Source organism: Hippoglossus stenolepis, chromosome 5 (genome assembly GCF_022539355.2).
Source record: "Hippoglossus stenolepis isolate QCI-W04-F060 chromosome 5, HSTE1.2, whole genome shotgun sequence".
Taxonomy (NCBI): Eukaryota; Metazoa; Chordata; class Actinopteri; order Pleuronectiformes; family Pleuronectidae; genus Hippoglossus; species Hippoglossus stenolepis.
In genome coordinates this window covers 14611483-14636921 of record NC_061487.1, presented here as the reverse complement: position 1 = coordinate 14636921, position 25439 = coordinate 14611483, and the positions used below count along the sequence as shown (strand labels likewise).

The window sequence follows — 25439 nt, the reverse complement described above, 5'->3', positions numbered from 1 at the left end:
CAGATGGATGTTTGTGTCGCGATCTGCAACTCGATGAAAACAGTTATTTCAGTAAAGGCTCCACAGAGACACAGCACAAGCAAACAGAGCAGCTCGATGCATGATGGGAAATGTAGGCGCTGCACATCTGGAGCAAGAATACAAATATTTCCAGGTTTTACAGTTTATTTCTGATCAAACCATGGTAACATACAAATCATCAACATGATTCAAATAAAAATTATCTAGCAATATTTTATAAATGGTCCATTTAGTTCAGAAACATTCTCAGCAGTTCTTTTTCACGTAGTAATAAAATACAGCTAAATATCAGTCATTCTAAAAGAGGAATGAGCCTTTGACTTAAAGGTAGGGTTGGTATTTTGTTTCTGAAACACTTTTTTATCTTTATCCTCTTCACATCCCGATAGGCATCAAATATAGCCATAGCCAGTACAGATAGCCAAACTGTCAGCCATGCACTGAACTGCGGAGAATCTCCTCTCATTCTCCAGAGGGGCTGTAAGTAAGAACGCAAATGTCCAAGCGAGAGGCTCAAGACTTTCTCTGGAGTGTCTCCGGCCGGCCCCCTAGCAGAAAAAACAGGGTGCTGTCCAAATGAGACCATGAGTGAATACAGTAGGAGATCCTCTGCAAGCGAGTGGACGTGTTAATGACGTTTCTAACACGGGACACAAAAATGAAACTAAAAACAAAAAGGGAAACAAATATCTCAGGATGAAAAAGTAGTGCCACACACCTAGAAGGCACCAACGATGATGTCAAGAGAACTTTTTGTGATAAGAGCTGACGCCAGTATCGATGTGCTGTAAACAAAAACACATGATCTCCATAGCAGAATTAATACTGCTGGAACATCTCTCACCTGAACGCTCTGCGCAGATTACTGTGTTGTTGTGAACGTGTCAGTGCAGAGAATCTCCCGCTTCATTGTTCATGTGTGAAAAGGCAAACTCCAGAGAAAGTCCGGAGCCAGTTGTGCAGACATTCTCCAGAGTTCATGTCTGAAAATGGCTTTAACTGACCTGCCTGTCTGCGAGCACCCTGCCCGTGCTCTCGCTGCGCATGACCAGAGTCTTCAGCCGGGGAGACATGCACCCCTCAAGCAGAGACTATAGCCTGAAGATGGCAAGCGAGTCACACACAAGTCGGCTTCTAGCAGTTGTCAGGCAGTGTTCATGTGTTTTTGGGGGCGTAGCTTTGACGATAGTGCTGATGGGATGGAGTGGGATGTATCTGTTGTCTTTTTTCAAAGTGTAGCCTGCTCTTGCTAGCTTGTCCTGCATTACCAACCTTAGCTTTAACCTTTGACATTACATTCATACAAAAACAAATTAGGCTGTACAAGATGTATGCATGGCACTTCTGGCAGTCTATCAGCACCGATTATGTCCAGCTCTTCAGATATCGAGGTTAGACTTCATTGTAGTTCATTCATCATAGCCTGGGCTTGTTTGAGCTCTGTGGAAACAAACATGAGAAAAGATTTACCACAACACAATCCTGCCGAATATAATTATTTTGAGAATAATTTGAGTAAATTGTGATTTGACAAGATGGAGAGCTGACCTGCAAGCAACACTCTGAACTTGTCAGCAGAAACCGAGACCACGGTCGTGTCCGTGCAGCCTGACTCTGCTCCCTGTGTCTGGAGTTTCAGCTGAATTACTGGCTCGTTTACCTCCCTCAGCTCGCTGGAGCTCAGAGTGTAGTCTACCCGCCAGGAAACTGCCTCCAGCCGTCCCACTGAAATGCAGTACAGAGCAGATTTAGTGGCTGCTTCGGTCAGCAGCCTCGTTCAAATGGCCGCGGACATCATCAGCAAGTTTCGTCTTCCCTCTTTGAAAAGGGCTAAACAAACAGAAACATCTTACATCTCAGGCTCGTCTCTCGTAGTTTGTCTTGCAGCGCCGAGTGCTTGTCTTCGTATGATTTGCAGAGTCCCGTTGTGTGTTCTGAAAGGCAGAGTGTGTGTGTAATTAATAGTCAGGATTTATTTTTAGAATAATCACATAAAAGTTCTAAGGCTGCACAATAAAGAGACATCAACATCAAAACAACTATTCACAATATCTGAGAAAAGAAAATACAATCGCAAGCTGGCAGAGAATTGATTGTATTATTCATGCACCAAAGTAACAAAGCACCACACCACCCACACAGCCATCAAGGACAGTCATTGTTCAAGTACCCGCTGAATACAGTGGTGCCACATATAAGTTACACAATAGTATATTATACAGTGAAATAACCTCAGACAATAACACAATAGGCTGTGATTTAAGACTCTTATGTTTCTGGAAATGGAGACATTTTTTTTTTTGTATTTATTTATGTATAAAGTTTTGCATTTATCTATGTATTCAGGAGCCCTTGGTTGTCTGACAGCTACACCAGTTTGATAAATAAGTTATATTTCATGCCAACATTGCTCTGAAATATGATTAATAGTTTTAAAAAGAACTGGTCAGATGATGTTTTCCCACCTTTGTTCTGCTGTAACAACCCGTTTGGCATTAGTCCTGGTGCACTGCTCTTGGCAGAAAGAGGTTTGTGTGTATGTGTGACCACTTTTTTGTACTAAACATGGAGAGCTCCAGTGGACTAACCTTTAGGAAGACCGAGCTGCTGCAGCTCACTGGACAGTGACTCACTGTCAACATCATGCTTTGCTGCACTGGAGAAAATGAAGCTGAGCACCGCCACACTGGCTTTGATGTCTCCACTCTCTGCAAGATAAGTGCATGTTATGTAAGAATATATTTAATGGAAGTATAATAGTTTTATAGGCTTGTATATAAATAATTTAAAGGCATTACCAGTAGTACAATAATGTAACTGAGAAGTGCTGTTTGTGTGAAGTACTGTGCTGAATAACATTTTGTGTTACTTGTACTTGATTTTGTTCTACTTTTCTTTCACTATATTTTATGTTTGAGTGCTGTAGTTACTATTTTCAATGTTGATTTAAACTTTACATACAAAACACAATCATTTTTATTTACCCCATAAAGTATAAAAAGTAGCTTCTCCTTGACAATCTACAGTAAACACTGCTCAAACATTATGGCATCCGCTATAATGCAAAAATATTACATAATACTCACAGCTGGATAATGTGTACTTTAACATTTAATACTGAAACACGTTACTCTACAAATTCACATGTATGTTTTGCTCAGTACTTTTGCTGAAGTGAGATTTTGAATGCAAGTTTCAAGTTTTATTGAAACTTGCATTCAAGTTTTATTTGTATTAGAGTACTAATAGCACTGCTATTATTGCTGTATTGCTATTTCTACCTGAGTAAAATACAAGATAAGGTTTATCTTTAGAAAACCTAGAATACTAGATTCACAGCAAACATTTACAAAAATGTGTATTAAGACAAAATATCAACAAAAAAAAGAAAAGGAAGCTGTAATAAAAACAGTGCATACATAAAGTGATAAAACAAACTAAACAAAAGGTAACACTTGGAGCTGGGTAGTGGATGAAGTGTCATGTGTCTGCAGACTGTAGTATTAGCACCTTATAGAAGTTGTAGATGTAGTAAAGATATAAGCAGTAGAAGAGACACTTACCAAACTTTGCATCTGCAGTGAGCTTTGCCACCTTGTCAAACTAAAACAACAGAGGGAGACAGCATGCATCAGTGTGGGTGAAATGTGAAAGTATGTACAAATGAATAGTACATATTTAACTCTTACATCAATTCCCTCCCCAAGTAAATCCTTCAGCACTTGAGCGCACAGGAGTTTCATCTTGACACTAGACTGTGAAAAAAAAAAAATCACAAGGCAGAGGAAAACACGTATTATTAAAAGAAAAAAACACACGTGCAGAGTATTATGGTTTTATTGATTACGTGCACAATCTGTTGGGACTACTCACGATTTTCGCTAATGTGCTGATTTCGGCCAGCACCCAGTCTGGACAGTCCAGATCTCCACAGAAGCGGAACCGCTACAACAGACGAGACATAACAACACGATCAGCTGTGACAGAGTCCTCAGGTAAAACGAGGCAGGCTGAGTATTTACATTCCAGGGTGCTAGCCACTTAGCCTGCTAGCTTAGCCTGCTAGCTCTTCCTGACTCAACACTGACAGTATTGAGCTGAATAGTTAAGTAAGACACTTGTACATCGTGCGACTAAAATATCTTAACTCCCAAATAAGTACTGTTATTCACAAACACGCAAACTAGCGTTAAATAAAACGATTATTGGACGTGTTTACCATGACGACCAGTCAGCTAAGCAGCTGCAAGTGAGCAGGAAGAAGTTTCTCGTATCTGATTGGACGAGGGAGGAGCGGGTGCGTCTCCTTAAAGACACAAGTGATGTCAGATGAAATGAGGAACTCGGGTTTTAAAAATAGTTTGTACAGAAAAGGGTTTTATAATGCATTAATTATTCATCATGTGTTTATAATGTGCTTTTTGTGTCCAGTCAACACAACACACATGTATCTGGTCACATTTCATCATAGCGCCTGTGTGCAATCCAGTCACTTGTAGTTTATTCCCATCACATTCATATCAATAAAAGCAGACAAATAAAACTGAAAATAGAATTCACCTGCACCAAACTACAATATTTACTGTGCTTTTGTATTACTCATTGTGACGACACACACACTTGAGATGTGTCATGTTTCACCTGAAGAAACTACGTCTCATCTCAACAGTATTTTAGTAATTGGATCGACAAATTAAATTTAAAAAATTTTGAAGTAAGACTGGAGTGCCGGGATGAGTTAAAGACTCGGTTCTGCTTTGTGATATAATTATCAGATTTTTAGTTCCCTGTTCCCTCTGGGGAAATGGTAGAAAGTTGCAGAATTTGAATCATCTATGGATGAAATAAACCGCCACGGAGGAAGATGACAGTGATGTGTGAGTGAAACCCTAAAGTGCACTTCACTGTGAAAAAAAAATCTGTTGGTGAATCTAAACTTTTTAGAAATTGTTGGGGCAACTTTAGCCGAAGCAAGTCAAGATTTCAATTCTACAAGTTTGTGTTAAATAACGTTGCCACAAAGCTAAAAAGAAAAGAGTGTCATTCTGTAAATGTATCCCTCTTAGGGACTGATGCTAGTGTTTGAATATGTATATTTTCTGGGGAACAATTTGGTTGTATTGTACAGTGGGGAAGGAAACATATCTGTCACTCTGGAAACTTCATGTCATTGAGTGACTCAATAGGTCCTGGAAACAGTCCACGTTAGACTGTCCTGTCACACACTCAAGCAATCAGCTCGTGTTTTATCTTTTCAGTGGGATTTCGAATAGTTTTACATTTGCATCTAAATGAAAGAGGATTTTGGTTTCCTTTATCTCATATGTTACTCGTGCAAAAATATTTAAGGGCAGTTCAAAATGAGGCACACACTCGATACGTGGGACACACTGCACATTTAATATGTGCACAGTTTAGTTTATAGACCTAACATTTTCCCATCATTGCATTTCTTTCTTTCTTTCTTTCTTTCTTTCTTTCTTTCTTTCTTGCATATCAATAAGTGCCCTGCAGAGAAACGCAGTATGTGATACTGTGACCTGTCAAATTGTACACTATGACATTTTGACTTTAACGATCTCAAGTCCACGCCCACTTCTCGTTTCTCTCCACTGGCGCACTGCAGGAGCATCCTCACTGTTTTGGGCTCATTCCACGGACTGCGGACGGCTATTCTAACTCTAGTGTTTTGCGATGTGATTTTAATTTCTTTGGAGGATTTCTTTTTGCTGGACGTTAAAACAGCACATTTGTCTGCACAGTCGATCAGGGAAGGAGAGCTCCGGGACGCAGGGGATAGTATCACGATAGTTTGATCACAGTTCATTCCCCGAGGTGGAGAAATAATACACGCTCGTGATCTAAAACGCAAGATGAGGCGGTTTGTTGTAATATACATTTGGCTCGCGAGGGATTTTCTGCTCGTCCTGAGTGTTGGTATGAAGGACGCACCGAGGCTTGGGTCCAAAAACACTCCAAGGCTTCTGAGCAAAGGTAAGTTCACTTCTCTCTGATCCATTCAGCCTGCCATAATATACGTGTAGATGTAAAAAACCACTGAGTTGAATAGAAGCTGTTCAGAATAATCAGCTACAGGGGTCAATCCTCAAATCCTCTCCCAAGCCCGCCAAGCTAATCAGTTTAGGGTTGACCCATCTCTCCTCTTCCTCGGGGATGAGATCACACTGGCTGTACTGTTTGGATGTGACAGCATGTTGTTGTCATTGACACTGATCAGTCTGATCTGCACTAACAGCTTCCCAGCTACTGAAGTATAATGTGACCCTTCATGTGTTTCCCCCTCAGGTACAGTCGGAGGTGGATTTGAATACCAAGAACAGCAGAAACACAGTGTCCTCTACTATCACGAGGACTCTGCGGACATGTATGTGGGAGGCACTGACTTTGTGTTAAAACTAGACATGGATGACAATAACATCAAAGAGGTGGGTGCATGTTCCAGAGTTAAAAAACACAGTTTTTGAACTTTTTTATTTAGTTTTTGTCCTTTTTATACATAAATCACACGCTTAGCCGTTGATGAGGTTCAGCTGCTCATGATCAGATGATACTGGAGCAGATGGCTGCAGCCCATTGTTCACTTTTTCCGTCTGAAGCCCCATACAAATAGACGATTGAATGCTGGTGGTGAACTGGAAACATTGACATATGATATACTGGAGTTTCCGTAATATGGCCTCTTCTGTTGTATTGATTAGCCTTTATAATGGCTCTGACCGTAAGACACACACACACACACAGACACACACACACACACACACACACACACACACATCTTTATTTCACTGATGGATAGCCGTCTGTGGCTGGAGCATTGAGGTCTTCCACTATCAATTTTCTTGAGTGAATTTGGTCCTAAAACTATAAACCTTAGCTGACCTGAGAAAGATGGATAGAGGTTTTTTATTTATTATCTTACCTCAAGGTTTTTCATATGACATAAGTAGAAATAAATAAATGAATGAATGCAGGAATAAATAATTAAATATATAAATAAATGAAAAATAAATACATTTTGGTAATGAAAAAGGATATTTATGTATTTTTACATGTATTTAAACTGACTTTATTTATTCATACTGTCATTTTCTGTCCCTCATAATTAATCATTAAAAGCTCCATTTGTTTGAGTGCAGGATTCTTTATAGGCTAGGAAGTGATAAGACCTGTGTAAAATGTTAATTTTCCATTTGTAATGTCTCATTCAAAGCTAATACACCTTAATTTGTCCTCTTTTTGATTTCCCCCTGCAGAAATTCCTTCTGAAAACATCAGGCCAAAAGATGTGCCAAGAGGTTGGTAACTAGAGAGTGATGATTTGTGTTATTAGAAGAAATCTTGAAGTGAAATAAAGAATCAGTTCTGTGTTACAACTTGAAAAGAACCACCTTTGTGTCGCAGGGCTCCTGTGAAAACGTCATCACGGTTATTGAGATGTTTCAGGACAGCATGTTTGTCTGTGGAACGAATGGACTCAAACCACAGTGCTGGAAACTAGTAAGTGTTTGCACTGGAGTTACACTTAATGTTATCTCTGTCTGTGACATGTTGTGTAGACAGTAAAATGTCCATGTCTTTTAAAGCAGGTCGATAGGTTCTAGATAAATATTGTGGAAGGAAATGCACACCACCTTTTAAATGAGCTATCTAGGCTTCACATAAGTGGAGCAGTGATGTTTTCCATCTTTATATACAGTTGCTTGAATTCTCATCAATACTGCCCCACCACAATTTCCGATGGTACTGCTCCGTTTCATCTGCTTCCTCCGGATCAGAAACCTTTCAGAAAAGGTGCACAAATACAGACAAAATGAACTCAGAGTTCATACAGAAGGCCCTATCTGTTTAAAACCACAAATACATCTTCTTATGGGTATCATAACTTCCAATAAAACACCATAAAAGTGTGAAACAAGGGACCCTTTGAAGCATGGAACCGATGAAGTGGCTGCGATGCACATAAAATTTTCATTTAACAAACGTCTTTTATAATTTATAGGGTGTTGGGTGGCAAGTGTTGGGTGCTTGGTCATTTTTTCCATCACAGTTGTGCACAACTAACCATCACAATATCCTGTCAACTGTCTGTGGTTCTATAGTTTTCATCAGTGAACAATCAATCTCACGAAATAGTGGAGAGTTATGAGGGAACGGGGATCTCTCCACCTGTGTACACCCAAAATTCCCTGTCCCTCACAGTCGGTACGTACTATGCAGTGCAGCTGTGTGCTTCATGTGACTCTTCATGTGGTGCTGGCTTATGTAACAATATTAAATCATGTGTGATAGTTGAGTTGGCAAGTCACATAAATATACTGAATAAGGGGACATTTGTGCTCGTTTACACGTGATGTCTCTGCTATTTTTAGACGGGGATCTCTACGCTGCAGCTTCTGTGGATACCGATAGAAGTTCATTACAATTCAGAAGGAAAGCTGGCAAAAGAGCTAATGTCTGGATGTATGACAACTGGGTGTCAGGTGGGTGAAGTCAGCTTATGATGTTGAATTATGACTATGCTTAAAGTTCATTGGTGTTGCAGTGTGACAGCAAATATAATTAAATGTGATGCATCTGATTACTATCATTTAATGTGGCAGTTTAACCCTCATATAGACCATACTGTCCTTTACTGCTTAGAGCAGAGTAATTACCTTGTCTTACCAGTCCAAGCATTTGCGTCATGTTGTGTGCTGGTCTTGCACTGTACTGTCAACATTACAGTTTGGTAAACATATCCTCCTCTATCCACAGAGCCCACGTTCATCTCTGCCTCCTGGGTGAAGCAAATTGAAGACCCAGACCAAGAGAAGATTTACATCTTTTTCCGGGAAAAGAACTCGGACCACAGCCCAGAGGCTGACCCCTGGATATCTAGGGTCGCCAGAGTTTGCAAGGTATGCTGGATGATGATGTGAAGCTCTTATCTTGCTAGGCTTCTAAGCTGCTTAAATCCTCATTAGTTCAGCTCCAGTAATCAAGCTAATAGTCACCCCAAGTCTTATTCAAGTAACATGAAAGGTCAATACCAGGAGATCGCTTATTAAAATGTGAAAATGTTAGTAATGAAGATACAGTGTTCATGTTCAATGTCAAAATGTGATCGCATTGATCTGATCCCAGGACAAGAATCAACCAATCATGTAAGAAAGTGTGATTTAATGTGCCACAGATGAGTCTTAATGGTACTGACCAAAGATCAGTTGAAGATAAACGACCCGTCTGCACTTCCTCCCGTTACAGCTTTATCATCTTGAATACGAGTGCCACTGTTTTGAAATTTTGATGTGATTTGTAGCCAGAGTTCGGTCAGCAGTGATCATGGCGTACAGCCAAGAGCTACCTAAAATACGATCTTCGAGAAAAATGCATTCGATGTGTACTTTGACTCTTAAGTTCGTCCCATGTTCCATCCACGAACATGGAGAAGGCTTGGTTTTGTGACCCAAACTGGAGCCAACCACCAGGGGGCAATGTAGATGATTTTAGCTGCACTTTTGACTGTCAATTTGTCCAACTTTATATACAGTCTACGGTATTGATCCCTCTGGTGCTATCATCGGTATATAACAGGACTTAGCATTGGTATTATCAATATTCGGTGTCAATCTGCACACCTGTAGCTCATAGCACTTTGGTTTGATTGTATGCGAAGGACAAGCACGACCTCTGGGGGGCGCTAGCAGAGCAATAAGACAAAAACTGCAGATATATATATATATTGGCTGATAATTCTGAAAAATAACAAGCTCCATATCGTAATCAACGTATGTTACCTGTAGGTGGTAATCAGTACATATTCTCAGTGTAATACCGTAAAAAATGTTTTGCTCTGTCAGCGTGTCTGCTGCGTTTCACAAAGTAACCTGTTCTGAATTTGCCAGACAATGGAAATGCCCCCATCTGTCAAACCAGTGATGTTTGATGTTAATCTTTGCAGGGACAATGGTTAAGGTCAGCCACTATTTACAGGTTTATCAGTAGACTGTGTTTTATGGATATGCTCATATCATATTATCCACGTCAGCCCATGATATGAGCATATCCATAAAACACAGTCTACTGATAAACCAGTGATGTTTGATGTTAATCTTTGCAGGGACAATGGTTAAGGTCAGCCACTATTTACAGGTTTATCAGTAGACTGTGTTTTATGGATATGCTCATATCATGGGCTGACGTGGATAATATGAGATGAAATGAATTATTTGTATGCGCTGTGCTGAAAAACAAAGGGTAATGGAAATATTGTGGGTATAGTCTTGTGGATACAATGCCAGGCTTTGACAAGTGTGCACATAATTAAAGCAGTAAACCAGATTGATGTCGGAGTACAGGCGAACCGCTGTGTGTTGGTCTCAGTCCCTCCTCTTGTAATTTGACATCTGTGCAAAACAAGACTTGGCCTAAAAGCAGTCACATTTTTATACCATATCAATTCACCCTGAGTTGACATATTTCAGTTTGCAAGTGAAAGGACATCTTCCCTGCTGTAATGTAGCTCTACTATTTGTGCAGGTGGATGAAGGCGGATCCAAAAGATTCTTCCAGAACATGTGGACATCTTTCCTGAAGGCCCGTCTCGTCTGTGGGTTTCCAGACGAGTCTCTGTATTTCAACCGTCTCCTTGACATTTTTGTGATTCACGCTGACGACTGGCGCAACACCAGAGTCTACGCGCTTTTCTCAAGCAGCTGGTTCGGCACTTTCCCTTCCTTTATATTGCAACTATAGCAGTAACCCTGGCAACACACCAGGGCTCTCACTTCAAACTGAAAGCTCAGCATTTTGGTAAAAGTTAAATTTGGCCGGAGGGTTTTGACCTACACTGTGTGGTGTAGTGATAGTGCAGAATGTTTATTATGAATAACAAATGCCAAGAACAGTAGGTTTTCCACATGACCAATTCAGTTCAATTAGAAGAGAAAAAAAATGAATGGATGTGCTCCTGAGGTCAGATGTTAACATTGCTGTTAATGACCCACAAATACAATTCGTGTTTATTTCATTCCAGTACCACTCGTTAACCTCATAATAGGAGATGCACACTTTTTCATCATTGTGCTTGTCGTACTTGATTGTTTGCTTACAGGGATACTCCTACTAGTCCTAGTCCTAGTATTGCACTTATATATAGGCAGGTTGTCTGTTTTTAATTTGTAGTCTCCAAGCCCAAGCAGATGTTATCGTCAGGGTTGTCCGATCAGATTGGACAAAGATCTATCAGAGCAACAGCAGTGTGTTCACATGCTTGTCATTAGTGGGGTCTGCTTTACTGAATTAAAGCCTGAAAAGCTATTTGTTCCCTGGCCAAGGGAGCGGCCCTTATACCACTTGATCACGCCTCTGAAAACTGGCAGGACATCTATGTTTGAGGTGGAAACAATGTCAGATACTCAAAGTTTGATTGATGAGGATGAGTCTGGTATGTTCCATAAAAGTTATTTGCCTCTTCTCGGACCCTTTTTTAAAAAAGTTTTGTAAAACTGAAATCATTACTCCTGAAATATTCCGCTTATAATGGTAACCCTCACTTGTATTTTTTATCTTGCAGGAACTCAACAGCAGTTTGCATCTACTCCATGGGACAGATTGAAGAAATATTTGAGAACTCAACTTTCAAAGGCTACGACAAAGACATTCCCAAACCAAGGCCAGGAACAGTAAGGGTTTGTTTTGTTCTTATGTTGCTGTGCAGTCAAAGAGTGTTTCTTCTTTTGTTTTGGCTTTATTGTGGGCAGTCTATGTGTCTGAGTGGGCTTGTAAGCTACAAAAAAACTTAATGTTACATAAAGGGGTGGAGACGTGGAAAATGTGTCTACATTTCGTCTCCACATCCATTGTGGTTCAGTGTTTCCATCTCTTGTTTTTGGAATTCTTTTTACATAAAGTCTATTTGAGTTCAGCCCTGTTACTAAGGAACTAAAGGGGCCCATATGAAAGATTTGCAGATGCAAAGGATTTACTGACTCAATGATTACACATACTTGTACGGGGAGGATAAACTTGATAAAGACAACCAAAGTTCAAGTAAATGTTTATCTCTAATTTGTAATGTTTATCTCTAACACCTCAGATGCCTTCACTTTTGTATACCTGAAGACATTACATTACAGCTTGAATTGAGCTTCCTGGTTTATATTCCCATGTCTTACTATGTACACACTATTTAGAAACTGAAAAATATTTGTGCCCATGTATCTTTCAGTGTGTGAAAAACAGCAAGAGTCTGCCACTGCCCACAGTCAAAATGGTGAAGGACTACCCGGAGATGACTGACTGGGTTCACTCTGTGCAATACACAGCTCCATTTTATATCAGCAGAAACAACTACACCAAGTTAGCAGTGGACCAAGTTCAAGCCGTGGACCAGCACAAGTATAACGTCCTGCTTCTAGCCACGGGTAAGCTGTTCTATACGGAGGCAATCTACAATGCTTTGAATCCTGTTCCTCCACATTGACCCACCTATCATTGTTTATAACCTCTGCTAGAAACAATGGGCTAATAATACAACGTAGCACTCCCAAAATAACATGTCCAACTTCTGTTTGTGTGCTGCTCCAACAGACTCCGGAAAGGTCCATAAAATCCTTGAGGCTGGATCTGAAGCTTTTATCATCTCAGAAACACAACTCTCCAACAGTTCAACTGTACAATCAATGAAACTTGACTCCAAAAAGGTACAGCTCGTTTTCAATGTCACCTCGAAATGCCCCAAAATGCAATGTTGTCAGTAGGGTTTTTGTTATTTTATATTAACGACAGCTCAATTTAATATATTATGTGAGACATAGCTTGTAGTAATGTGCATCTGTCAAGTTATTGTTCTGGTGTGACGGCTGGCAACTCTACTATTTCAGTTCAGTCTTTAGGCTCTCGTCTGTCTTATTCCCTGTTGAACTGTTTTCTGCAAAAATCCTCTGTAGGCTACATGTCTGGCAACAAATGACAGAGAGACAAAGTAGCAACAATTTAGTGAACATGAAGGTGCATTTAACCCAAGAGTCAGCTGGTGGAGACCAAAAACAGAGCTAAAAGGAAAGCGACATACTGTACCCTGGACTTACATTGCATGAAGCAACCAAAGTCAAATGAATGCTAATGTTGCTCCAAAGCTGCTAGATGTGCAAAAAGGCCACTTATTGCTGAATTGAAAGAAATGTGGCGTTTATTGCACTGCACTCAATTGAACAAAAAGCTATTAATGCAGGCTTAAAGGGAAATAATGTCTTTGTCTTTCTTTGCTCAGAAAAAGTTAGTCGTGGGGTTTTCAGAGAAAATCTCCATCATGGACCTGCAGAGGTGTCAGCAGTACAACAGCTCCTGTGCTGAATGTGTATTGGCCCGGGACCCTTACTGTGCCTGGACCCAGTTTGGATGCAACTCGACTGTTCAGTAAGTCGGGACAATGTTCATAACAAGACTCATTAGACTAGAGAGGGAGACTCAAACATTTTACAGTATAAAACGGATCATCAGGGCAACAACAAAGTTACTTGCTACATGTTTGTCAGATAAAACGGCATTGTGTGTTTTGTTGTTGTTCACAGTGGAGGCATTCAAAATATCATGAATGGACAAACAACTGTCTGCTCTGAATCCTTAGAAGGTAACGATGACGATCTTGTTATCATTCATGCTACATGTTGCATAAAAAAGAAAAATGAAGGTCACATCTATATTTTATCTTTTTTCATTCTTGTAGAACCGATGAAAGTAAACCGGACCAAACGGGATATAGATTCATCACCGGAGAATTTGAGAGCAGTTCATTCAGTTCCCCTGGGTGTCCCCTTCTACCTGTCGTGCCCCATAGACTCTTACCACGCTGTCTACACCTGGGAGCACAGAGGCCAGAGCAGCCCGTGTCTGCAGATGCAGTCTAACTGCCTGCACCTCATCCCTGCCATGGCACAAGAGAACTACGGCGCCTACGAGTGTGTTTCCAAAGAGAAAGACTACACAAAAGTGGTGAAAAAATATCACCTTACGGAGCAACTGATCGCAGACACAAAGATGGGGAGCGATAGCTCTCATGACATAAATGATGCATCGGCTGCTGTGTCACAGACAGTACTGATCATTCTAGGACTGGCTGTAGAAATGTTGCACTAATTAGTTTTTATTCTATCAGCAGAGCTCAGGAAAATGTCATATTCCTGTGTGAATTTCCTCTGTGCCCCCTTTAGGGAAGTAAATGTTAAATAGTCTGTATTTGCTTTTCTAGTCTTGATGACCACTCAAAGCGCTTTACAGAACATATTTCCCTTCACCCAGTCACACTGTGCATCTATGGGCAGCACCTTCTCTATGAGAAGGGTGCAACTTCCAGGGGCAATTTGAGGTTTAGTATCTTGCCCAAGGACACTTCGGCATGCGGAAGACTGGGATCCAACTGACGAATTTCTGGTTAAAGGACAACGCTTTCTACCCGTTGAGCCACAGCGGCCCAAAGGGTGGAGGCAACCAGACATTTCCACATAATGTCCCTGTTTTGCTCAACCCCTCCCACTGTTTTAAGCTTTATATAAAGATGGGTGAGTCATCTCTACTTCCTCCCACTATCCAGAAATAAAGCTAAAATATATCCCGGTAACGCTTTTAGAGCTGTAGAGATGAAGGAAGGGAGATGAATCAGGAAGGTCCCGTCGCTACATGTGCTTGAGCAATCGTGAGTCAGTCACAGCTGTCAATCATGATGTTTTTTATAGCATCAAATAACTAATTAAGAGCAGACTTACTGGAAAATGATCACTTGAGATAATAACTACATAAAATGACAGGAACAATTTGTAATAATTGGTCCATTTGCCATCCACTAACATGGAGGAGGAAAGATTTATGACAGCAGCCAACCACCAGGTGGTGATCAGGACACTTTGGCTTTACTTCACGGGAGCCTTCATGTCGTCCATCATCATACAGTCTATGGTTTTAACAGTCAGTGTCAGCGAGCTGCTTGAAAAATGTACACCTCCTTCTGGAAGGCACTTTGTTTCACTTTCCACATCAACTTTGGCCAAAACATGTAAATGTCACTGAGTTCTATTAAAATACAGAAACAGGGATCAACATTATCTGTGGTCAAGAGCAGCTACTAATGCTAAATGGGTCAATTGGTGAGAGCGGTGTTAATATTATTTAATATTTATCAAAGTGCAATGAGGTGAGCAGTGGTGTGATTTATTTTGTTTCAATTCTACTTATCGTTGGTAAGAAGAACTACGTTTGACCTTTTCTGCAATAGTCTCACTTTAAAGGTTCAGGGTGTAGAATTTAGCGACATCTAGTGGTGAAGTTGCATGTTGCAGCATGCCCTCACCTAACCCTCCACTTCAAAACATGGAAGAGAACCTGTGGCAGCCTTCAGTTGTCATAAAAACTCAAAAGGTTTTTAGTCTGTCCAGTTTGGAGGACTGTAAAAAACATGGCGGCCTCCGTAGACAGGACTCACTCCCGATGTAAATATAAAGTATTTAAATATAAAGGTCTCATTCTAGGGTAAAGAAAACAACAATTTGTACAACTTAGATGAAACACACTAGTGAAAACATCCCTAAGATTATTTTATATTCAATTTCTGCAAATAAATCCCTTTCACCTAAATCTTACACACTGGACCTTTAATGCAAGACTCCTTAATAACTATTGAGCTTAATATTTATTATGTAAATATTGGTTCAATCTTATTATATTAAGATATATATTTTATTACTAAATCTAGTTTCATATCAGATATTTTATAAGTGCAAGCAATGTTTCCTCCTGACAGTAAAAACCAGGTAAGTTGTTCACTGATTGCTTCAAAATGTATGAAAACATTACTGATGTCATGATCATGAAATTAAAAAAGAAATAAGACCTGAAAAATCATAATATTCATAACTTTTCTTCCTTACTCTTCATAGCTCCACTCGTACATAGTTTGGAGAGAGCAACTGATTCTTCTTTAGTACGTCATACCTTCACCAGATCTAACACCCTAAAGTAAACCATGTGTAGTTTAATCAGGGTAATGATAACACTGTAATTACAGTAATCTATCTTCCTGGATCTAAAGTCTCAACCCTGCTCAGGTCGACCAAGTGAGGACATCTTGATCATGCACTCCAGAGCCACTTGGGTGGAAATCCTGCAGATTCTTGTCAGATTTTTCTATCTGATGAACTAATTGTGACACTTTATGAGAACTTCTCATGTCTATATTTGTTTATCACCAAATCCAAGAGCAGGATCCACACAGCAACTCATATTTTCAGATATTTAACATTTAACATTTTAGTTAGTTTAGTAAGAATGTCATGAACAGGATAAAAATAATGGAGCACGATCATCTGGGCGTGTTCCCTCTCTGTTTTATGACCAAACCCTGCCCTTACTTTATTATGTCGGTTAGTGTAAATCTTGCATCCACCCATGTTTTCATTCTGTAATGCAATGACTTCACGTTAGACAGACAGCTAAATATGTTTTCCTCCCACTGGCTACTCCCAACAACACATATTTTGCAAGTTGTTTTCGTCCCGGCTGAGAAAGAGGTGGCTCTGCATGCTGTGTAGCTGTTCCTTTTTTTGTTTTCTGTTTGTGTGGAGCCTCAGGTCACTTTAACGAAGATCATGACATCTCAGGCTTAAGCACGAGCTTACACGACACCTGACCCGATACCTGTGGTTAAGTGTCTACGCGGCCTGCACTTCAGACAGGGATTTAAAGCATGTTGTTGTTTTTTAGATGCCATAAATTTGTCTGCGGTGTCCCTACGTGTTGTCTCATGAGTCACCCTGTCTAATTACCTCCAGGCCCTCTCTGCTCAGGCTGCTGGATAACATGGTATCATGGCAACCTTTGGCTTCATACGGTAGCTAAGCATCACTGATTGGATTTTCTGAAGGTCTATTTTAAAATACTTCAGTATCTCTTTCCTCTCAACAGCCCTGGTTGTGGCTGGTACTGAGCTGTGAGTCTAATCTGTGAGATATTCAAACTTTGAGCTTCTGGTCTCTGATATCAGTGCAAAAAAAAACTTGATCCCCAATGCGGAGCATAGTTTACAGATCCAGGTTTTCCTGTTGTGCCTCTATGAGAGGAAATTCTAGTGGAAGGAATGAGAGATTAATATAATCACCAAACAAAAACAATTCATGATTTTAACGACTGGAACCACACCCAGTCTATTACAAACACTGCAGCTGTACAAAGCACAAGCCAACACAGGAAGTTCCCATTATCGCAAATATGTGTGTAAACACATCAACAAATGTGTTGGTTATACACAGCAAGTACATTTACTTCATTGCACTTGAGTACGTGTTTCATGTATCTGGACTTTACTTTAGTAGATTTATTTGGAGGTACTTTTCATTTTTACTTCAATACATAGATCAGCAAACATTTGTACTTTCTACTGCATTACCTTTTTGCAAAGCATTGTTTTACATGTCCTGATTGTTTTTATATATTTTTTAGTTCAATTTAGAATTGGTTCATTGATGCAATCAGAGTGGGCATAATGATGTAGTAGACTGATGCATAGGGGAGGAGGCAACACTCAACAAGTACTTTTACTTTAATACATTTAAAGCAAGTATTTACCTACTTTTACTCGAGTAGAATCGTTAGTATGATACTTTGATTTCACTTGAGTACATTTTTTTGTATCTATTTGTACTTAAATTTCAGTGAAAGGTTTAAGTACTACTACTAACTTCCTACTCCACTAGTTACACAAAAATGATACAAATTGTATCTGTAGTTACTGTTTGCCAACAGCAGAGGTCACTGCTGTCCAGACCAACATGTTTACAAACATAACTAGGGCAACCTAATTCCCAACCACGAGCTCTTCAGTCAGTACTGAAGCCCTGTATTCTGATCAGAGTAGAGACGACACTGTAAAGGAACTTTAACTTTACCTGAAGTGTCAACTCTTACAATAATATTGATATTTATAAGGATGATTTTATGATAGTGTCTGTAACTGCAGTTTCTGACAGCAGAGGGCACTGTCGTTTCACAGGACTGAAATATTGACAACCACAATCTTTAACCATCAAACCTTGACAGTTAAGGTTCAATATGTAAAGTGAATGTAATATAAGCGATGAAGGACTAAATCAAGTCATTTTTCAAAGTTTGAGGCCTCAGCAGTTTGAGTTAATTGTGTATCTCAATTATGTCCATGGTGTTGGGGGATCTTTTAATAAATGCTGCTGAGATTATAATTACTGCTGTGTATGAGAATACAATGGAAGATGCTTCAAAGGTTTTTGCACTTCTGGTGTGTGTCGTTTCGAGGTATCAGAACATAACAGAAACGCCACTGTTATGATCCATAATGCAACATTTTTTATATAAGTACTCACACTCACACTGAAAATCCCATGAATATTGACGTTAACACATCAGATGATATAATTAGTCCAAAAAAGAACAGTGAACTGTTAAACTTTACACTTTGAAAGTTTGATGAACAGTTCAACTCATTAATTACTGACACTGTCTGCTGAACAACATATTATCAAGTGGCTGATCCAAGCCCCAATGTTGCCCAAGCAGAATTGAATCTACCCCACTGCCTCAGCACCTCCAGTACCATTGAGTACTGTTGATGTTTAAACATTTTCAAACCTAATCTAACTCTAAAGTACCCATTGTCCACTTTATTAGTAGTGATTGTGTTTCTCTCACAATCAGACAGAGGGACAGAGGGAATTAATTAAACATCTAATATTAACTAGTCAGCCCCTTAACAGAGTATTGAGCTTTTGTATGACTACAATACATATTAATACGTGTGTATTAGCATAGTAGTAGCATGGCATATCAAACAATCAGGCATGTTAGACAGTAGGCAAACAAGCAGGCAAACAAGCATACTAAAAGTCCAAACTCAAAAAACTGCAGACAACAAAAAGAACGAACCAGAGGAAGCTCAAGGGATATTAACAGACGACCTAACAGAGGAGAGAGCGGAGCATGGAGACTTCACATTGAAGGAGGCAGTGATATGTGAACTCAGGCGTGACACATTAGAGGAGGTGCAGACAAACACAGGAGCAGGAAACCAGACCAAGACAATAAGCAAAGTAAGAAAGACACACACAAGGCAAGAAGCTTCAAAGAAAAAACTTCAAAACACGAGAAGATTACAAGATCAAACCAAATATCAAAATTTCAAGAATTAGAAAATTAGACCAGATCAAAAGCCCACAACATAAAAAGCCAAATGAAAAAAACTCAAATCACATAATCTGAAGTTCACAAAAAGTTCTAAAAAGTCTCCTGAGTCTAGTTGAGTATTTCATATTAAAACACTGAACACTCACTCGTCTTATACAGTAAATCTATGAATGCAGGGAATATAAAGCTTAGTTACATTATCACATTATCTCATATTTAAAAGAAACTGTTACTCTGGAACACATTTGATTTGTCTCACTTAGAGTCACACATCTCATATTAACTTTAAAATATAGCATGAAATACATTTTCACACGGTATGAGGTCTGCGACTTTGGTTTCCCATCCTTTTAGGCATGTTAGGAAAAAAAACGGTTTAATTTCCAGCAAACAAAAACAGTTTTCCTGCACATCTCCGATTCTGGTTCCTGTTTATTTGTCACTTTCACATGTTACAGCATAGATGGGAGTGAAATGACATACTCCACAGGTCAGGGAGTAGGGGTCACATTTAAAAACAACACAAGAAACATTGAAAACATAAAAATAGTTTTCAGACTTGAAGATTTATGAACATATCTTTGAATCATTAAACTGGCCTCTCAAGCTGCAGGAGATGCCAATATATTGTTGTTCCTTAGAATCTTAAATTCTTTGCTCCTTGATTTTGCCAAGTGGTGTTCAGTTTGAATTGCATGACACAGAGAGAGAGAGAGAGAGAGAGAGAGAGAGAGAGAGAGAGAGAGAGAGAGAGAGAGAGAGAGAGAGAGAGAGAGAGAGAGAGAGAGAGAGAGAGGAGAGAGGGAAGAGAAGAGAGAGAGAGAGAGAGAGAGAGCTATACTGTGGTTCACCAGACGATGGCAGCATTTCAGCAGAAAACGTCTCCTCTAACAATAATGACTCAACCACTCAGGTAACTCTAATGACTAATGATGTTGATTTAAATAATTAATAGACATGAATCACGGGCGATCCTTCGAAATCAAAAATTAAAAACAATCAAGTGGATTAATCACAAAATAAATACAGAGAGGGAGCACAGTGTATTTCAGGATAAGATGATTAAGAATAACACTTTTTGTTTTTGAATTAAAACGATTTAGGCTGTAAATCTATTTGGGTTTTACATATTACCGATGGATTCTGAAATGCATTTAAATGATCAGAATCTGTTGCGTAATAGTTTTTCTCTTTAGAGTCTTAATTCAGCCTCTTTTCGTTTGTTCAGTGGAATTGTTATTCTAATAAAACAATGCTGCAGAGATCTGCGTGTGTGCGCACTCGAGCTGCACAACTTAAATGTTGGAATCATGCGTTTGGAAACTCTCGGCCTGCCTCTGTAGTTAAAGACAATAGGCAGCAGGAATGAGGTCAAAGATTACAGGATGGGGTCGGCGCCATAAATTAAACATGCGCATCCTGAATTATGAATTGTCTTTGCGGCTGCAGGAGCCGGAGCTTCTGTATCTTTAATATTGAGGAGGGAGAGAGAGCGAGAGAGAGCGAGAGAGAGAGAGAGAGATGGGTGAGGCTGCGCGTTCCCGACTGCTTTTCTGCGCTCCGTGGCTGCGTGGACGCGCAGTGGAGACCACACTCGCTGGAGAGGGGAGGAAGAAAAAAAAAGCGCACGACGGACTGCAAGCAGCGACTCACCGGGAAAAAAAATGTGCCCTCCACCGCCCTTCAGCAGCGCTGCCCCGGTCCGCAGGAGTCATGTGAAGGGATCCACCACATAGGAGGACGAGGACTTTCCCTTTTTTTACATCATTTAACTTATTTCAGAGGAGCGTAAAAACTCAGAGGGTGATTTATAAGACGCTTGGATTGAAGTTAACCTAAGATAAGGTAAGAGGATTCTAAGGTTACTCCTTAGAATAAAAACTAATAACACCGGTCAGGAGCTGCATCTAAGCTGTGGGACAGTTGTAATTAAAAAAAAAATCGCACGAGGGCATCTGAGCATAAAGTGTTGATATTTAACTCTTGTTTGGGATAAAGTGTGTTTAAATCAAAGGCTTGGACACCACACACACTCGGTGTGTCTGCACCGGGCTCAGAGCAGGAGAGACCACATGCTGCAAATGTGATACTCACCATATGTGCATGCATGTGCTTTGTAAAGTGCACGCAAGTCCTCAGCTAAAACTGTCCATGTTATTTTCGTGGTGTTATTTGGAGAAATGGAAACTTTGCATGGGATGCTTTCTGGTTGTGTGGCAGCAGCAGCAGGGGATGTGTTCATATTGTGTTGTTGTTTTCAGCTTTTTGGATTTTATTAGTTTGTAATGTCATTCTCTGCCTTGTGGTGCCTCTTAACCCACTACCACTAAAAATCATTTGAGTTGATGTGAGATAAAAGCTTCCACATTACATTTTGGCATAATGGACATAATGGACGTTCATGTGGATATTTTTTTTGTTTGGCTAATGTCTGGTAATTGATACTTGCAGGTGCAGAAAATGGCGAGAAGGCTCCTGCAGCTCGTTGCCTTGTGGACTGTCATGATTGGCGTTGTGCAGTGCTGTCCGGAGCTCTGCAGCTGCCAAGACAAATTCGCCCACCAGTTTGCCGACTGTGCTTACAAGGACCTGCTGGCGGTACCTTTGGGTCTCCCCTCCAACGTGACCACCGTGAGCCTTTCCGCCAACAAGATCAAGTTACTGAAAAGCAAAAGCTTCATAAACATCACCCAGGTCACCTCCCTCTGGCTGGCCCACAATGAGATCGTTACCATAGAGACGGACACCTTGGCCCCCCTCATCCAGCTCCGCAACCTGGACATCAGTTACAACAAAATTGTGAACTTTCCATGGGAGGATCTGCACAACCTCACCGCCCTGCAGCTCCTGAAAATGAACAACAATGAAATGGTGAACCTGCCGAAGGATGCCTTCACCACGCTCAAAGACCTGAGGTCCCTGCGCATCAACAACAACAAGTTTACCATCATTGTGCAGGGAACCTTCAGTGCTCTCTCCGCCATGTCCCACCTTCAGATCTTCAACAACCCTTTCACGTGCTCCTGCCGCCTGGAATGGCTCAGGGACTGGATCTCAACAACCAAGATCTCTGTTCCCGATCCAAATTCAATTCTATGTGACGCCCCCGAACACATGAAGGGCTCAATGGTTACAAACATCCCTAAACTGGACTGTAGGGCCCCAACTGTCGCTATAACCTACGAGCCCAACATTGAGAACACAGAGCTTTATGAGGGTTACCTGGTCATCTTAAACTGTGAGTCCAAAGGAAGCCCCAAACCACAACTCACTTGGGAGGTGATAGCAGGAAATCAAAATTATCTCTTCCCCCTGCCTTCCACTGTAGAAACAAATGATGCGCCAATTAATGATAAAACAACCAATAATCGATTCCTTGTCTTTAGAAATGGCACTCTCATCATCCCTCGTTTGAGTAAAAAGGAGGAAGGAAACTACAGCTGCTCTGCAGTGAATGACTTGGGCAGAGCAGAGAGCAGTGTTCGAGTGGTTGTGGCAGGAACCACGAAACATACCAGCAACTCAATACCTGACCCTAAAATGGACAAATTCAATCCATCTGGTAAAAAACCCACAGACTCAAAGACCCCCAAAAACAAAGTGATCAACTGGACCAAGCCTGATGAGAAGACAAAGGGTCTGGAAGGTTCCTTAGACAAAACAGACGACACGGCGCAGGTTGATGGCGTCCCGAAGGACCCCACCTTTGCGAGCAAGTGCGGAGTGAGAGATAGCAGCGAACACATCTCCAACCACGCCTTCAACCTGAGCCTGGACGACCTGAAGCAGTACACCTTTGATTTTGGTGTTATTGCGTTAGAGGTGTCGGAGACGGAGGCCAAAGTGCAGCTGAATCCGCTGCAGCTTCCCAGCAGCAAATCCAACCTTCATCTGAGTCAAAGTGAAAAAGAGGAAACAGTGAATAAAGAGCCGATAGGTTTGTACCAGGGCTCGTCCAGTCAATCCACCCTGGACATGCTCTACCTCTGCATAAACACAGGATATGGACACTCCATTGTTCAGTGGTCCAACATAGAGGAGGGGGTTAATGCCTACCACTTCCATGGTTTAAAGCCTGGCACCAATTACACACTTTGTCTCACCTATGGGGGGCAGGACTGCCAAGTCCAAGTTGTCTTCACAACCAGGAAGAAGATCCCCTCCCTCCTCATCATCGTTGTTGTCAGCATTTTCCTTCTGGGTCTGGCCACTGTTCCTTTGCTGGGGGCCACCTGCTGCCACCTGCTCTACAAGTACCAAGGGAAGACCTACAGGCTGATCATGAAGGCGCACAACCCGGATCAGATGGAGAAACAAATTGGCGGAGATTTTGATCGCAGGGCGTCTTTAGTGGAGTCCGAGAAAACATTCGACCCCAGCGAGGGGGATGGAGAGGCCGAGGGGGAGGAAGGGGACGGAGAGGGTGAGGCGGAGGGGAGCGTGGTGACCGAGTCCATCCCCGGGTCCTCGTCCAAAACCAACCAGGAGGAGTTCGAGATGGGGTCTGAGTACAGCGACAGGTTGCCGCTGGGCGCGGAGGCGGTCAACATCTCGGAGGAGATCAACGGCAACTACAAGCAGCCGAGCCGCTGAGCCGCGGATCTGTGCGGGTGCAATGTAAAATATTTTGCTTTGAAATAGCCTACATCTAAGCAGGTAACTCACCCACCATTACCACACGTGAAAAACGCCTGATGAAAGAGGTGGAACTTTTAATTCTCTCTCTCTCTTTTTCTTTATACCTCAGAAACTCCGCCAATCACCGAGATCGTGAATTGATTCATGTGACATTTGTAGTCTACTGTAAGGTTAAAACGAGTAACACGCGTTTACAATGCAAGCACAAATCTGTCGTTTGTTATCAAGAGCTCAAAAGCGACAGGAAAGCCACGAAGTGTTCGTTCCCTTTCCGCAGGACAGACAGCGCTGGGCACCGGCGCGCAGTGCGCAAGCGGCGAGGCGCGGAGAGCTGTGCGTAATGTTAAGGCAAAAATAACATTTATACAAATATACTCACAGTTTTTAAGATCACAAAAAGCAACAAAGGACAAAAATGTGCCATATTTTAAAGCCATTCCTAATAAAGTGACATCAGGGAAAATGTGCTCTTTCTGTGCAAAGCTGAACCTTTTCTTATTGGGAAACAATTCTCACACATCCTCTCAGGTGTCGGTGCTCCGACTCCACTTCGGTCGTCCAACGTAGCAACCGATTTGGATGATGATGAAGACGATGGTGGTGGTGATGATAATATTTGAGGAATTTATTACAGACGGATAAATTTGCATTCGGCGTAATTGCGCACGGCAGCACCCTGCCCACTGTCCTGTGACTCCAAAAAGGGACACTTCACTTTCTGGTGCGTTGTGCTTGACGGGATATTCCCGGGTTATTTACCAACAAACTGTTGTTTCACGTGACGTTTTCTGCTTTAAAAAACAAACGATTTCGACCTCTTTAATCGACGGGTGCTTTCTATGATATAGCCAATAGCCTCCTCTCGCTTTTTTCCGAATGAACGTGTCCATGGCATGTCACACGTAATTTCCTTGTGTGGTTTCTTAGTGTAGTCTATAGAGGACTGTAGATGTTGCTGTCAACATGTGATGTAAAGCCATGTGAAATGAAATTTACTCCGATGGTTTTTTTTACGACGGTAAGTCTAAATGGAGGACGCGTGTGTGTGCGTCACGACGGCTTCACATGTCTTGTAATTCCAATGCATAGTGAGTTTTTTTGTGAACTATGTTGTAAAAACAGAAAACCCCGTGACCTTTTGAGATTTTTTGATATCATTTTATGTACGTGAAATTAATAAAACAGATGAAAACTATGCAGGACATTTTCTGGATCTGTCATTGACTTTAGCGGAAAAGCCAGAGCTCGCATTGTTTTAAAAAATCCTTATTTTCTAAATTAATCTAAAAAACATATGCTATCCAAATACGACAATTTAATAGTGTTGATATTGATTCAGATAAGGCTTTAAAAAAAAAATCTGTGGTGTAGTCGCCAATTTCTGATGCCTTTCTTTTTGTGCTTCTTATTATGGGGAGCATTTTAATGTCATAATTTCTAATAAAAGAGAATAAAGCTACAGTGGGACACTATACTACAGTATTTTAGATAGTGTGTTTATGCAGAAGGCGAAGAAAAAACACTGCTGTGTTAAATAGTGCTGATGAATTAAAAAAATCCTTTGTCCTTGTTCTTTT

General features: G+C 40.9%; 3 protein-coding genes across 3 annotated transcripts; 2 read left to right on the top strand and 1 right to left on the bottom strand.

Annotated features, from left to right (window-relative positions):
- Positions 1 to 147: 147 nt before the first annotated feature.
- Positions 148 to 4328, bottom strand: commd4 (COMM domain containing 4). Its single transcript, XM_035156942.2, has 8 exons — positions 4241 to 4328; positions 3895 to 3966; positions 3711 to 3776; positions 3585 to 3624; positions 2610 to 2729; positions 1875 to 1955; positions 1570 to 1746; positions 148 to 1461 (listed from the first exon to the last, which is right to left on the bottom strand). Exons 1-8 carry the CDS (start codon positions 4241 to 4243, stop codon positions 1421 to 1423), a joined length of 600 nt encoding a protein of 199 aa, XP_035012833.1. The 5' UTR covers positions 4244 to 4328; the 3' UTR covers positions 148 to 1420.
- Positions 4329 to 5641: 1313 nt separating this feature from the next.
- Positions 5642 to 15122, top strand: sema7a (semaphorin 7A). The gene is made up of 14 exons (XM_035157460.2): positions 5642 to 6015; positions 6328 to 6467; positions 7296 to 7337; positions 7444 to 7539; positions 8142 to 8244; positions 8412 to 8522; positions 8797 to 8939; positions 10561 to 10739; positions 11597 to 11705; positions 12251 to 12446; positions 12613 to 12725; positions 13295 to 13440; positions 13596 to 13654; positions 13751 to 15122. The coding sequence occupies exons 1-14, from the start codon at positions 5895 to 5897 to the stop codon at positions 14158 to 14160; spliced, it is 1968 nt and encodes a 655-aa protein (XP_035013351.1). The 5' UTR covers positions 5642 to 5894; the 3' UTR covers positions 14161 to 15122.
- A 5581-nt stretch (positions 15123 to 20703) lies between these two features.
- On the top strand, positions 20704 to 25057 carry islr2 (immunoglobulin superfamily containing leucine-rich repeat 2). The gene is made up of 2 exons (XM_035157657.2): positions 20704 to 21069; positions 21676 to 25057. The coding sequence occupies exon 2, from the start codon at positions 21685 to 21687 to the stop codon at positions 23815 to 23817; it is 2133 nt and encodes a 710-aa protein (XP_035013548.1). The 5' UTR covers positions 20704 to 21069; positions 21676 to 21684; the 3' UTR covers positions 23818 to 25057.
- The last annotated feature ends 382 nt before the right edge of the window (positions 25058 to 25439 follow it).